Source organism: Stegostoma tigrinum, chromosome 24 (genome assembly GCF_030684315.1).
Source record: "Stegostoma tigrinum isolate sSteTig4 chromosome 24, sSteTig4.hap1, whole genome shotgun sequence".
Classification (NCBI taxonomy): domain Eukaryota; kingdom Metazoa; phylum Chordata; class Chondrichthyes; order Orectolobiformes; family Stegostomatidae; genus Stegostoma; species Stegostoma tigrinum.
The window spans coordinates 47,567,471-47,583,480 of record NC_081377.1 but is presented as its reverse complement, the minus strand read 5'-3'; the positions used below and the strand labels follow the sequence as shown (position 1 = coordinate 47,583,480).

Genomic DNA, 16,010 nt, shown 5'->3' with positions numbered 1-16,010 from the left:
GAAAGGCAAAGTTACGGTGATCATGGGAGATTTCAATATGCAAGTGGACTGCAAGAAAAGGAATTTGTGGAAGCAGCTTGTGGTTGAATCAGCTAGGGAACAGGCAATACTGGATTTAGTAATGTGCAATGAGGCAGTTGATATGGTAGCTTAAGTTGAAGGAAACCTTAAGCAGTGACTGTACATGATAGAATTTATTCTGTAATATAAGAGGAAGAAGGTGAAATCAGCTGTAATGGTATTACAGTTGAATAAAGGCAACTACAGAGGTATGAGGGAGGAGCTGGGTAGAATTGACTGGGAGAGGAGCCTCACAGGAAAAGCAGTGGAACAGCAATGGCAGGGGTTTCTGGGAGTAATTTAGGAGAGACAGCAAAAATTCATCCCTCGAAAAAAGAATCATGGTACAGAGAGGATGAGGCAACCATGGCTGACTAAGGAAATCAGGGACTGCATAAAAGCAACAGAGAATGCACATAAATCTGCAAAGGGGATTGGGAAGCTGACAAAGACCAATAGAGGACAGTGAAAAAAGAAATAAGGATGGAGGAGATTAAACGTGAATGCAAAGTAGCCATAATGTAAAAGAAAATTGCAAGAACTTCTTAGATATATATCTAAAGGGCAAATGTGGACATTGGGCTGGTGGAATTCATGAATAACATCCCAAAAATTCAAGAGGGTCAAGGGGCGAAGCGGAGTATGGTGGCCAAGAAGGCGCTAGAAAAACTGGAAGGTCTGAAGGTGGATAAATTGCCTGGACCAGATGGACTACGTACCAGAGTTCTGAAAGAGATATCTGAAGAAGTAGTGGAGGTGTTAGGGATGATTTTTGAGGAATCACTGGAGTTAGGGAGGGGCCTAGAGGAATGGAAAATTGCTAAAGTAATTCCCCTGTTTAAAAAGGGAATAAGGCAAAAGATGGGAAATTACAGGCCGATCAGCCTGTCTTTGGTTGTTGTGAAAGCTGAGATTTCTGAGTACTTGGAAGTGTATGGTAAAATAGGGTAAAGTCAGCAAGGTTTCATCAAGGGGAGGTCATGCCTGACAAAACGGTTAGAATTCTTTGAGGAGGTAACAAGTAGGTTAGACCAAGGACAGCCAATGGGTGTTATCTACCTGGACATCAAGTTGGTCTTTGACAAGGTGCCGCACAGGAGGCTGCTGAGTAAAATAAGGACCCATGGTGTTAGAGGCAAGGTGCTAGCATGGAGAGAAGATTGGCTGTCTGGCAGAAAGCAGAGAGTGAGGATAAAAGCATCTTTCTCAGGATGGCAGCCAGTGATAAGTGGTGTTCCACAAGGGTCAGTGTTGAGACCACAACTTTTCACTTTATACATTAATGATCTAGAGGAAGGAACTGTGGACATTCTGGCTGAGTTTTCAGACAATACAAAGATAGGTGGAGATACAGGTAGTGTTGAGGTGGTGGGCAGGCTGCAAAAGGATTTACACCTTGTTTCCAATATGCCATTGTGTGTACCCCAGCTCTTATTTCTTAGCACCCAAGAGGGTTTTTGCTCAGGTTCCCAAAGAGGTTGTTGAATCTATTTGCAGTGTAGCAAAAGTTATCCATTTTCAGCTAGGGTCCAATTAAAAGCACCACAATTAGCCTCAGGAATCCTGGGCTTACAATAAGGCAGAAGGGCAAACAGGATAGGCAGTGAGGGGGAAAAAGGCAAAAAATATCCAAGACTCAGTTTTCTTTCTTGGAAGTAGGCTGAATGAGTACATTTGGTGGTTGGGCAGGAAACAGATCACGGTTCAGCGAGGACACTCGTGACATTAAAAAAGGTCTGCCAGCATTTTTTTTTAAGAAAAATTCACGGTGTAATAGTGCCACCGAGGTGAGAATACATAGTGCACTGACATTCACTGTCGTCCAGAACAGTGAGAGGATAACTCTAGGTGAAAAAAAAATTGCCATGGAAACCAGAGTGTTTTAGTGATCATTGTCTGCTGCGCAAAATATAAGGTAGCATAAGCAAATGCATTAAGTGTCAAGGGAAATACCACTGCAAAGCATTTAGTTCAATAAAGCTTCCTTCATTTTTGAATGTAAAAGCACAAAAAAATTAAGGTTATCAATTAACATGTCAGCTGTCCAGAAATTCAGTATTTAGCCAGCAACTGTGCAATCTGTTTGGAAGATACTTGCACAAAATTAATTAGTATAATCAAATTTGTATGGCTTGCAATAGTGAAGTAAAAATGTCTCAGTATTGCATATTTGATTGGCACCTTGCAGTATTTTCTGATCTCCCTTGCTTCATCCCAAAGACAGGTGCCTTGAGAAGCTTGACACTATTCAGGACAAAGCAGCCTGCTTGATTGATATTGTATCCACAACATCCACTCCTTTGACTTAAATACAACAATCCATAATACTAATTAAAATGCCCCAACAAAACCAAGTCACATATTTCAAAAAATTACGAATCATTATCATGTTAACACGAAAGAATTGCTTATAAGTTCCACCCTCAATTGATTATTTTATATTCTAGTCACTGGCTAGCCAGCATTTATTACCCATTCCTCCTTGTCCTTGAGAAGGTGGCAGTTAACTGCTGCCTTGAACAATACAGTCCTTTGTGCTGTGGGTTGACTCACGATGCTGTTAGGGAGGGATTTCCAGGATTTTGATCCAGTGACAGTGAAGAGATGGCAGTATATTTCGAAGTCAGGATGGTGAGTGGTTTGGAGGGGATCTTGCAGGTGGTGGTGTTCCCATGGATCTGCTGCCCTTGTCCATCTACATCAAAGTAGTCATAAGTTTTGAAGGTGCTGCCAAAGAATCTTTGGTGAATTTCTGCAGCGCATCTTGTAGATAACACACTGCTGCTACTGAGTATCAGTGATGAAGGGGGTGGATGTTTGTGGATGTGATGCCATTGAAGTGGGCTGCTTTGTCCTGGATGATGTTAAGCTTGTGTTTTTGAGCTGCACCCATCCAGGCAAGTAGGGAACCTTCCATCACACTCTTGACTTGTGCCTTGTACATGGTAAACAGGCTTTGGGGAATCAGGTGAGTTACTGGCTGCAGGATTCTTAGCCTCTGACCTGCTGTAGTAGCCACCGTGTTTATGCTGTGAGTCCAGGTGAGTTTCTGGTTCCTATATATTTCAGAACCCCCTTCCCCTCCCCCATTTCTGAAGAAGGGTCTAGGCCCAAAACATCAGCCTTCCTGCTCCTGACTTGGCCTGCTGTGTTCATCCATCTCTACATCTTGTTATCTCAGATTCTCCAGCATCTGCAATTCATAGAACACAGAACATTACAGCACAGTACAGGCCCTTCGGCCCTCGATGTTCTGCCGACCTGTCATTACCAACCTGAAGCCCATCTAACCTACACTATTCCATATACATCCATATGCTTATCCAATGACGACTTAAATGTACTTAAAGTTGGCGAATCTACTACCGTTGCAGGCAAAGCGTTCCATTCCAACTTTAAGTACATTTAAGTCGTCATTGGATAAGCATATGGATGTATATGGAATAGTGTAGGTTAGATGGGCTTCAGGTTGGTATGACAGGTTGGCACAACATTGAAGGCCGAAGGGCCTGTACTGTGCTGTAATGTGCTGTGTTCCCTTACTACTCTCTGAGTAAAGAAACTACCTCTAACATCTGTCCTATATCTTTCACCCCTCAATTTAAAGCTATGCCACCTCGTGCTCGCTGTCAACATCCTCGTAAAGAGGCTCTTCCTATCCACCCTATCTAACCCTCTGATTATTTTATCTGTCTCAATTAGGTCACCTCTCAACCTTCTTCTTTCTAACGAAAACAGCCTCAAGTCCCTCAGCCTTTCCTCATAAGACCTTCCCTCCATACCAGGCAACATGCTAGTAAATCTCCTCTGCACCCCTTCCAAAGCTTCCACATCCTTCTTATAATGCGGTGACCAGAACCGTACGCAATACTCCAAGTGCGGCCGCACCAGAGTTTTGTACAGCTGCAGCATAACCTCATGGTTCCGGAACTCGATCCCTCTATTAATAAAAGCTAAAACACTGTATGCCTTCTTAACAACCCTGTCAACCTGGGTGGCACTTTCAAGGATCTGTGTACATGGACACCGAGATCTCTCTGCTCATCTACACTGCTAAGAATCTTACCATTAGCCCTGTACTTTGCCTTCTGGTTACTCCTACCAAAGTGCATCACTTCACACTTGTCCACATTAAACTCCATTTGCCACCTCTCAGCCCAGCTCTACAGCTTATCTATGTCTCTTTGTAACCTACAACATCCTTTGTCACTATCCATAACTCCACCGACCTTAGTGTCGTCTGCAAATTTACTAACCCATCCTTCTACGCCCTCATCCAGGTCATTTATAAAAATGACAAACAGCAGTGGACCCAACACCGACCCTTGCGGTACACCACTAGTAACTGGTCTCCAGGATGAACATTTCCCATCAACTACCACCCTCTGTCTTCTTTCAGCAAGCCAATTTCCGATCCAAACTGCTATATCTCGCACAATTCCATTCCTCCGCATTTTGTACAATAACCTATTGTGGGGAACCTTATCGATCGCCTTGCTGAAATCCATATACACCACATCAACCGGTTTACTCTCATCTACCTGTTTGGTCACCTTCTCAAAGAACTCAATAAGGTTTGACCTTCCCTTCACCAAACCGTGCTGACTATCCCTAATCAAACTATTCTTTTCTAGATGATTATAAATCCTATCTCTTATAACCTTTTCCAACACTTTGCCAACAATTCCTGCTATCTGTGCAGAAGGATTTGGACAGTTTAGGAGAGTGGGCAAAGAAGTTGCAGTTGGGATATAATGTGGGAAAGTGTGAGGTCATGCACCTTGGTAGGAAGAATAGAGACACATACTATTTTCTAAATGGGGAGAAAAATTCAGAAATCTGAAATGCAAAGGGACTGAGGAGTCCTAGTCCAGGATTCTCTTAATAAACCTGTAGATTGAGTCAGTAGTTAGGAAAGCAAATAGAATGTTCGCATTTATTTTGAGTCAACTCAAATATAAAAGCAGTGATGTACTACTGAGGCTGTATAAGGCTGTGTTCAGGACAAATTTAGAGCATTGTGAGCAGGATGTACTGGCCCTGGAGCAGGTCCGTTGGAGGTTCGTGAAAATAATCCCAGGAATGAAAAGCTTAACATGACAGGAACAATTTCGGACTCTCAGTCTGTACTTGGAGTTTAGAAAAATGAGAGGGGATCTAATTGACCCTTACAGAATGCTGAATGGATGGGAAGATGTCTCTGTTAGCAGGAGAAACTAGGACCCGAGGACACAGCTTCAGAGTAAAGGGAAGGCTGTTTAGACCAAAGATGAGGAGAATCCTCTGCAGCCAGAGAATGATGAATCTATGGAAGTCATTGCCGCAGAATGCTGGGAGACTAGGTCATCAAGTATATTTGAAGTGGAGATAGATAAGTTTTTGATTATCAAGGGGACCAAAGGTTATGGGGAGAAAGCAGGAAAGTGACGTTGAGAAACTTTTAAATGGTGAAGCAGACACAATGGGCTGAATGGGAGTTTACAAGATAATAAAATGTGAGGCTGGAGAATGCAGCAGGCCCAGCAGCATCTCAGGAGCACAAAAGTTGACGTTTCGGGCCTAGACCCTTCGTCACTGAATGGGAGTTTGTCTTGGGTTACAGGAAGATGTAAGTGGATTGGTCAGATGGGCAGATGGTCTGTCCAGGGGCAGATGAAATTTAGCCCTGATAAGTGTAAGATGATGTACTTTGGAAGAAGTAACAAGGTAATGGAGTTCTTAGTGAATGCCACAACAGTAGAAAGCTTAGACATCCGTAAGATCTTGAGGCGCTTGTCCATAGATTGCTAAAGGTGGTTGGTGGATGGGACACTTGCATGGATCAGTCGGTTATAAGAGCAGGGAGCTGTACAGTATTTAGCTTAGGCCGCAGCCAGAGTACTGTGTACAGTTCTGGTGACCGCACTATTGGAAGGGTGCGGTTGTGCTGGAAGGAGCACAGACGAGATTCACCAGGATGTTGCCTGAGATGGAGCAGGTTAGCGATGGAGAGAGGCTGGAGAAGCTTGGATTGCTTACTTTGGAGCAGAGAAGGGAACTGATTGGGATATATAAGATCAAGGGGCATCAACAGTGCAAATAGGAAGCAGCTGTTCCCATTAGTTGAAGGGTCAGTAACAAGGTGGCATTATTTTTTGATGAGAGACAGGAGATTTAGAGGGGATTTGAGGAAAATACTTACACACAGAGGGTGCTGGGAATCTGGAATGCACTGCTTGAGAGAGTAGTTGAGAAGAGAAACCTCACAACTATTTTAAAAGTACTTGGTTGAGTACTTGAAATGTCATAAGAAATCTATGGGTCAAATGCTGGAATGTGTGACTATGATATTTTGTTAGGCTTGAAGGGCCAAATGGCCGCCTCTGCACTGTGTGATTTTACAGATCACAGACATTGTCCCATCACCTCCAGTAATCAGTAGCAGCACTTTGTGCCATCTACAGATGCACTGCAGAAATTCACCAAGGCACCTCAGAAAACACCTTCCTCACCCACAGCCGCTACTATCTAGAAGCACCAGGGCAGCAGGTACATGGGAACACCACCTGCAAGTTCCCCTCCAGGTCACTCCTCCATTCTGACTTATAAATGTATTGCCATTCCTTCAGTATCGTTGGGTCAAAATGCTCGAACTGCCCTCCCAACTTGCCCCAACGGCACTGTCGCTGTACCTACAGCACATGGACTGCTGTGGTTCAAGAAGGCAGCTCACAACAACTCAGTGGTAATTAGGGATGGGAAATAAAATCTAGCCCAGTTAATGACACACACATTTCATGAATGAATAAAACAAACATCCTGAGGAATGGTGATGGAGGAATCCAGAACATTAGCATTAAAGTATGATTGATTGAGTGTGACTGTCTGGCTAATGCTTGTTTCATTTGAGACAGCTGTCCCAATTTTGGTACCAATCCCAGATATTGATAAGGAGAGCGGAGGGTGTGTCTTTGTCATTTCTACTGTGTAGGTTGATTCTGGGTAGTGCATCTGGTTTTATTTTGGAGCTCCATATGGCCCAAACAGGGTAAGGATGGCAGATTTCCTTCCTAAGAGCATCAGTGAGCCAGATTGTTTTTACAATAACCTAGTAATTTTATGGTCACCATCACTGCAGTGCATCTGTAGATGGCACAAAGTGCTGACTTTTATTTACAAGCTGCAGTAATGAGATTTGAACTCGCACCCCAGAGTTCTAGTCCCTGCTTCTGGATTGTTAGTGTGTATTATCCTGTACGCTACCAGCCCATGAGGCACTCTGTGTAAACTGAAAATTGGGTTCAAGTGTGGGACCTTGACCATTGCAACAGTGGCCTGAGGCAATCTATTGGCATTACAGTAGCTTACTTTTGTTTCTCTTCATCCTCCTCCTTGTGAGGCACAGCGGTGTTGGGTCCACTGCTGTTTGTCATTTTTATAAATGACCTGGATGAGCGCGTAGAAGGATGGGTAAGTAAATTTGCAGACGACACTAAGGTCGGTGGAGTTGTGGATAGTGACGAAGGATGCCGTAGGTTGCAGAGAGACATAGATAAGCTGCAGAGCTGGGCTGAGAGGTGGCAAATGGAGTTTAATGCAGACAAGTGTGAGGTGATGCACTTTGGTAGGAGTAACCGGAAGGCAAAGTACTGGGCTAATGGTAAGATTCTTAGTAGTGTAGATGAGCAGAGAGATCTCGGTGCCCAGGTACATAGATCCTTGAAAGTTGCCACCCAGGTTGACAGGGCTGTTAAGAAGGCATACAGTGTTTTAGCTTTTATTAATAGAGGGATCGAGTTCCGGAACCAAGAGGTTATGCTGCAGCTGTACAAAACTCTGGTGCGGCCGCACTTGGAGTATTGTGTACAGTTCTGGTCACCGCATTATAAGAAGGATGTGGAAGCTTTGGAAAGGGTGAAGAGGAGATTTACTAGGATGTTTCCTGGTATGGAGGGAAGGTCTTACGAGGAAAGGCTGAGGGACTTGAGGCTGTTTTCATTAGAGAGAAGGAGGTTGAGAGGTGACTTAATTGAAACATATAATCAGAGGGTTAGATAGGGAGAGCCTTTTTCCTTGGATGGTGACGGCGAGCACGAGGGGGCATAGCTTTAAATTGAGGGGTGAAAGATATAGGACAGATGTCAGAGGTAGTTTCTTTACTCAGAGTAGTAAGGGAATGGAATGCTTTGCCTGCAACGGTAGTAGATTCGCCAACTTTAGGTACATTTAAGTCATCATTGGATAAGCATATGGACGTACATGGAATAGTGTAGGTTAGATGGGCTTGAGATCGATATGATAGGTCGGCACAACATCGAGGGCCAAAGGGCCTGTACTGTGCTGTAATGTTCTAAGTTCTATATATGAGTCATATCCCAGAAGTAGCAAACCTACCCTTTTTTTTTTGCTAAATGATATTTTTTTAAAACACGGCTACATAGTTTGACTTACCTAACTCTTTAATATTAAACCTAGAAAACCCTGCGTGACAAGGAATTTGAAAGCCTTCAGGTAAAGATTCAGCGCTTGGAAAAATTGTGTCGTGCTCTTCAGACTGAAAGGAATGATCTGAACAAAAAGGTTCATGACCTCAGTGTTCAGTCAACCTCACAAGATGGCAACAGCAAAGAGATTGGGGAAAAAGAAGAAGATATGCAATCCTTAAATAAAATTTCCCCAGATAATCAAAGCAAAGATTACACTGCCGATGTTTCTGCAAAGGCTGATTGCTCAACCCAAGAGACTCTGCACTCAACTGAAGTTCGTGTTTGTGTGACTGAGGAGGTACAGTCACCCATGTTTACACATAGTCAAGTGGAAACTAACACGGAAGCTTGCAGCATTCAGTCTGAATTATTACCATCAAACAGCTCCGTGGAGTAGCTTACTGTATTTATAGGGAGGGAGTGTGTGAACAGAAGGGTACATTTAAATATTGCTGTAGTCCAAAATCCCACGTACCTAACTGAAAGCACTATGGTTCATAAAGCTCAGATATCTAAGTTTTGGATGAAAGTATTATTCATTGATTAGTCACTTGATAACTTAGTTCCCTCGACGGCTTCATGACAGTCAGAATCTGTTTTACTAGGTAAATGAAAATTTTAAGTGTGAGTGAAAATGTTTGGATTGTTTGCATGCAAAGTAAGTAATTGAGATTAAATAAGCAAGCATCCAGAAAAGATTGGAGACTTCATGAAAGAAGAAAACCCAAATGGGAATTCAGACCTTTATTCCTGGCAAAGTTTTAGCCGTATTTCTACATTCCTTAAGATGATAATTGCAATTTGTTGCCCTCTGTTATATAACAAATTGTTACTTCCTTTCAGGGGCATGAACCGCTCTTCAGTTCCCTTCATTTTATTAATCCCTTTACCTCCTGCAGTTGATATAACTGCTAACTTGCTGTTCTCAATGACTAGCGTGGCTCTTTAGTCAGTCAGAAGTCATGCAAGTGAATTGGCAAAACTGGGCTTCTCCCCCCATTTAATGCTGTGTTTGAGTAAAGACAACCTGGCAGAGTTACACTGGAGGAGGAGATGAATCTGCCTGTCACAAACTTTCCACTTGCTGTATTGTACTTTAACAACATTTTACTATTACAACTTATCACATTTCAGTTGCAAAATATACTTTGGAGAGTGTTAGAAGAATAAATAGCTTGGGGTATGTCTGTCAAAAGATACTAGGCTGAGACAAATGTTATTCAACATTAAATTTAATAGTGAAGTTGTCCGTTTTACTGTCAAAAAGCCTTTGAGGGAATGTTCCCTGCTAATCAAATTTTGTATGGTGGAGTAAAACAGCTACATAATCAAATCAAACGTTTTTAGAATAAACTTTACACTTGTCCTTTTCCTTGCATTCACATAAGCTTGATTCCGTACACCTTATGCAATATACTGTGTAGATGAGGTGTCAAGCAATATTTTTTTTTAAATACAAACTGTCTCAAGATATTGCTCAGAATCTTTTAATGCAGATATTTTTCTGTGAAATTTATAACTTGAATGTTACGATTATGGATAATATTTATGATATTGACTTTTTGAAAGACCTTAATTAGTAATAACTGATGTAGCCCTTTGTGCCGTACAAATGCTGATAAACCTGTGACCATTGTCGTAATGACTTCTTCACATGCCATCTTCAGTTTGTTCGGGAGACTCGATCGTTAAATATTCTTTTTTTGGGAACCTCCATCAATGATGCATGGTGTTGGTTTTCCCTTGTAACCACAATATTGGATACCAAAGAAAATCTTTCATAACACTTGGCATCCAAAGTGCTAGTAACTGAATTGTATAGGATTGTGATGCAAAATCTATTACTTTGCACAAACTTGAGTTGTTTCATTATATTGAAGAAATGTACCTTTTTTGAGGTGTCTCTATGATTATCTAGGGTTTAATTTTGAAATTTTCTTTATCAGATCTCTTTTGCACACATATTGGTATTGTTGGATTATTTGCTGTTAAAATTCTATATATTTACCAATACATTTTGTAGAATTGGGACCATTCCATTATCATTTCAATCTTTAACATATTGTGGACTTGTGCAGTTTAAAATTTCCAGATAATTGAACAATAATCCCAGGGACTCTCTTTTTAAAAAAAAATACCAGAACCTTCACTTTACACTCAAAACAGAAGTGAGTTTCTCTCAAAGTAATGTCTTCTTTCCATTTAACGAGAAGTGCTTCCATTTTTAGTTCCCCTCAGGTTTCTCAATGTGTTCTTGTCATTTTGCTTGGAATGTGGAGGATAAAGTTACATCAGTACTTTCTACCTGCAGACAATACTTATATCTAAATATACTCTAACACAGATCTGCTACAAATAGCTGTATGATTAATGATGAGCTCAGTAATGTTATAATTTTTTGAGAATATGATTTAGCATTGTTGCTAAAATGTATTGAAATCATGTCAAGTTTGAGTTCCCCTTTAAAGGGATGAAACAACCAAAACTGTCAAGAAAGTATAGATGGAAAGAGAGAAGACCTACTTCTCTAGCACTCTGCTTTTAAAGTTCTTGGTTCCACGGTTCATTTTAATGATCAGAATGGAATTCAGTTACTGAGAAATCAAATAAGATACTTGTTGTTTCAGCCCATATATTGCACCAGTTTATCATTCAGTAAATGACCTTATGTAATTTCAAAATGTTATAAAACATCTCCCAAATATTTTGAAAATTAATTCAAATAATTTAGATGGCAAATAATATTATGAAAAAGCAATTTCAGTCAGAAACAGCAATTTAAGAAATACTAACCTAATAATGCATTATCAAATTGGAAGGTGGATAGAATGCAATGCCAAAATTTTGCTATTTGTGCATGTATCCAATGTGTATTTCATCAGAATCAGTCATCACGTTGTAAAATAAGGCATTAGTCTTATACCGTTCCTTAGTCCATTCCTTGTAAAATACCTGTTTATCTGTGTATGTATGATGTGTATGCATGCAATTATTTTGTACCATGTGTGCAAGTTACAACTGAACAACCCACTTTCTTGGCAGTGTTAAATTAACCTAACTCTGGTCCATTCAGTAGTGACATAAAAACTCTCATATCTTTCCAATTACTGTCATTAGTGTATTATGTGTTATCTGTGGGCAGAAATCAGTATAGTGTGTACCATTCAGTCAGTCTGTAGAATTAGAATGTTCCCTCCACAGGAACCAAAGCATAATGCTGAACATTGCAATTTTCAGTAAATTTATTTGAGAACATTGTATTGCAATCTGTGATAATGGGAACTGCAGATGCTGGAGAATTCCAAGATAATAAAATGTGAGGCTGGATGAACACAGCAGGCCAAGCAGCATCTCAGGAGCACAAAAGCTGACGTTTCGGGCCTAGACTTTTTTTTCTGATGAAGGGTCTAGGCCCGAAACGTCAGCTTTTGTGCTCCTGAGATGCTACTTGGCCTGCTGTGTTCATCCAGCCTCACATTTCATTACATTGTATTGCAATCTGTGCTCATCTAATCCCAATTGCCTTCAGACTGTGAAAATTTAATAACTGCAGTCTTGATATTTTCCCCCAATGTTGCCATTGAATTCAAATGCAATTTGCTTAACATAAAAGAAATGAATTATAACATGTTTAGGTTATGCAGAACTGAATTTCTTTGCACTGAGCATAACCAAATGTAGAACAAAGATAGCTTATTTAACCCATTGCCGATCCATCCCTTATCGGTTCATGAACCAGAACCTGAGCTATTCCTTCCCAAAAATGCATGATTTGAATAGAATTAAAAGTAGTATTTTATCCTGCAACATACTGTATGTCAGTGAACTTTCGCTCATAAGACTTGTCAGTAAGCAATGGAAATTCACTGCTCAGATGTTTCTTAATATTCATATTAACAAATGTCCTAACTGCAAAAAACTGCATGGTGGTATAGACTCTATCACTTAGATTTTTTAAGTAATCTCTGGCTTATCGTCCCTGAGAGAGCATACAACTAATCCTGACCTTTATGTGGATTGTCACGTTTGCTGCAGAAACGGAACATCTCCAATAATTAACTGATTGATCATTTTAATTTGAATTTTGCGGTTCTCAGCATTTGGGAAATATTGATTCATTTGTTGCCTGAGCCCATTTGAATTACTAATATGCCTTATACATGATTATATAAATAACTAAGTTTGCTGAGCTAATTCAGGGCACTAAATCAACTATCATAGTATGGATTAGAGTCGCATTCAGGTTAAACCTGTTAAATGTGCCAGATGGCCGTCCGTTCACTTATGAAAATTAGTTTAATTAGTCATTCTTTTTCTTCTGATCACAGAATAACCAAATATATTGAATTCACCTTTAATTACTTTTCATAGTAGGATTTGACTTGTGCATCACTGAATTGCACACCCAGTACTAGAATTATTTCACCACTGTAACCTTATTAAGAGAAACTGAACCTTGAAGCAAAATAATATTCATCCTGAGGTTTTGGAGATAGAAGAGGGAATTTACATCAAACCATTTGCTGGATGTTTTCTGTACAAGACTTTTTTTGAGCAAAGTGCTGAGCAGTGTTAGAGTTTCTGGGTTTCATTGAGAGAGGTGAAACTGATTTTAAAGTGCATTAATTACAGCTGTCCATACAGTAATATATTTCCTTTATATTACTAAAGCATGAGAGCTTGAAGGACTCTTTGTCATTCAATTTTGGCCAATTACAGTTGTTTGTATTGAAGAATCTGTATAAATCATGAAAACAAGACCACTGTGTCAGTTTGTCAAAGAAAATGATTTAACCTTTGATGATTTCCTTCTTTCTCAGATACTGTCTAGGAAAAATAGGAATCCTAGCATTCCATTTATAAACAAAGCATTATAGGTGGCAACTTCTTCTCAACCTTCTTATAATGTTCTCCCAGAACAGAGAACTGCTCAAATGCAATTTCTTTTCCCTGTAAGATCAATACTTTCAAATAAAACCAAATATTAAGGACATTGTCCTAGACACTACAGTTGTTTTGAAGCCAGCTCGTGACCAAAGATGGCATACTTCTGATGTTTCATAGAACATTACATAGAACATTACAGCACAGCACAGGTCCTTCGGCCCTCGATGTTGTGCCGACCTGTCATACCGATCTCAAGCCCATCTAACCTACACTATTCCATGTACGTCCATAAAAAGATTCATAAAAAGATAGTCAGGATCTTTTATATCCACAAATAGATTCTTAAAATGGATTTGTTCGTAGAGTTATACAGCACACAAACAGACTCTTTGGCCCAATTTGTCTGTGCCAACCAACTTTCCGAACCTGGTCTAGCCCCATTTTCCAGCATTTGGTCCATATTCCTCTAAACTCTTCTTATTTGTGCGCCCATCCAGATGCCTTTTAAATGACATAATTGTACCTGCCTCCTCCACCAACTCTGGCAGCTTGTTCCATACATGCACCACCCTCTGCATGAAGAAGCTGCTGCTCAGGTCCCTTTTGTATCTTTCATCTCTTACCTTAACCTTTGCCCCTCTAGTTTGGACTTCCCTACCCTAGGGAAAAGATGTTGGCTATTCACCCTATCCATGTCACTCATGATTTTATAAACCTCTTTAAGGTTACCCCTCAGCCTCCATTCTTGGGGGGGAAAAGCTCCAGCCTATTCAGCCTCTTCCTATAGCTTAAACCCTTCAATCCAGTCAATATCCTTGTAAGTTGTTTCTGAACCCATTCTAGTTTAACAACAACTTTCCTATGCAGTATTCCTAAATTGGCCTCACCAATGTCCTGTACAGCTACAACATGACGTCCCAACTCCTATACTCACTGCAATGACCAATGAAAGCAAGTCTGCCAAATGCCTCCTTCACCACCCTGTCTACCTGAAACTCTGTTTTCTTTTAGAAATACAATTAAATTAACAGCCCTTTGATGCTAACTTTGCTTTTTCCTGCCAGAGTAGTCCTTTGACACTTAGAGAGTTGCTTCCATCTAAATACAATGTCACTTAAAGGCCTTTAATCATCCATTTTCATTTTTTTTAACAAATCTAATGGGGATTTTCAGTGATTTATAAAGGGTCACTCTTAAATACATCACAGATATGCAACACTAATGTAAAGACTTTGGTCAATATTTATGTATTGCACTTCCTGGGTAAACTACATAATCAACTTACTTCAGAAGGGCTAAACTCCAATAGTTCTGCAAACTTTATAGGATTTTAACTTCGTCATTGTGGTCTTTCAAGTTTGACTTTGATGTTTAGATTGAAATGCTCTTTATGAAATAATTACAGAATGTAAGTGCACTGCAGGAAAGACCATTTAATTCAATTGATGTACATTGTGTCTGACCACGATAAGGAAGTATCTGCAGTGGTTATCAGATCAATTTGAGAAGGCAACTTATAGGATGTAGCGTCATAAGAGAAGAGTTGTGACAATCAGGTCAGCCAACCATAATTTTGTCACATGGCAGAGCAGTTGAGGGTCAAATGACCTACTACCAGTTCTTGTGATCTTGTGATTCTGTAGAGAATATCAGTTATTGTCCATGTCCCTGAAGATCGCTGCAAAGTTATATAAAGTTGTCAGAAAGGTGCATGGGATACTTAAAAAAAAAATAGATGTGGCAGTAAATTACATACTAAATACTAATGGGATACTTGCCTTTATTAGCATGGGATGTAAAAGTGTGTTTAACTATGTAAACACTAGTTAAGCTGTAGCTGTATAACTGTACAATTCTGTTACCACAATGGCTCCCTTAGTAATGTATTGTTCCTACAGAAGAGATTTAAATGATGTTGGCAGGCCTGAAGGATTTTAGTTACAAGGAAAGATTGTCCAGGGCTATTCCCTTCACCACAGAAGCCTGAGAGGAAACCTAATCAAAGTATCCAAAAATAAGGGATTTGGATCAAGTGGCTTGGAAGGCTCAAGTTCCTTTAGTTGAAGGGCTTCATAACAGAGTTCATAGATGCATGGCAGGAGGGAACATTCTTCTCACTCCCCCTGACTCAAAGGGTGAAAATCCTCATTTAAGAAAAATACTTCGATGTCCACCTTTTGTGCCAGAATGTGTGGCTAGGCTGGAGAATTCCATGTAGCCCAGCATGGACACAATGGACCAAATGACCACCTTCATGTTGCACATTTCTACAAATCTACCTGTTACAACTTTAATTTTGTAGGCTACCCTAATGGTTTTTATCCCCAAAGTAACTGCAAATAATCTAAGCAATATTAATTGTAATAATCCTATCTTCTCAAAACAGTTGCATGTATTCTTAAGTATAGAGTTAGTTATTTGAAATCAGAAAAATAATTGTGATGGCAATTCAGCTTTTGAGTTCCATTATCTTCTGGTGTATGTGAAAATCAATAAAGTGGCAGTCAACAGATGAAGCTGTATCAGTGTTGAGCTTGATGTATTTACAATGTTGGAATGTTATCTTAATGCATCATGAAATATTTAATTTGGCCTTTA

General features: G+C 40.1%; 1 protein-coding gene across 2 annotated transcripts in view; it reads left to right on the top strand.

Moving 5' to 3' along the window:
• txlna (taxilin alpha) overlaps positions 1 to 16,010 on the top strand; it is a 124,520-nt gene that overhangs the window by 89,841 nt on the left and 18,669 nt on the right. Inside the window, exon 10 of one of the 2 annotated variants that reach the window (XM_048557910.2) lies at positions 8,515 to 11,871. The exons of the other annotated variant lie outside the window; for it this stretch is intronic. Coding sequence (XP_048413867.1) covers positions 8,515 to 8,922 — 408 coding nt within the window. The 3' untranslated portion in view covers positions 8,923 to 11,871. Of the gene's footprint in view, positions 1 to 8,514; positions 11,872 to 16,010 lie in introns of those variants that run through there. 2 annotated transcript variants of the gene reach the window in all.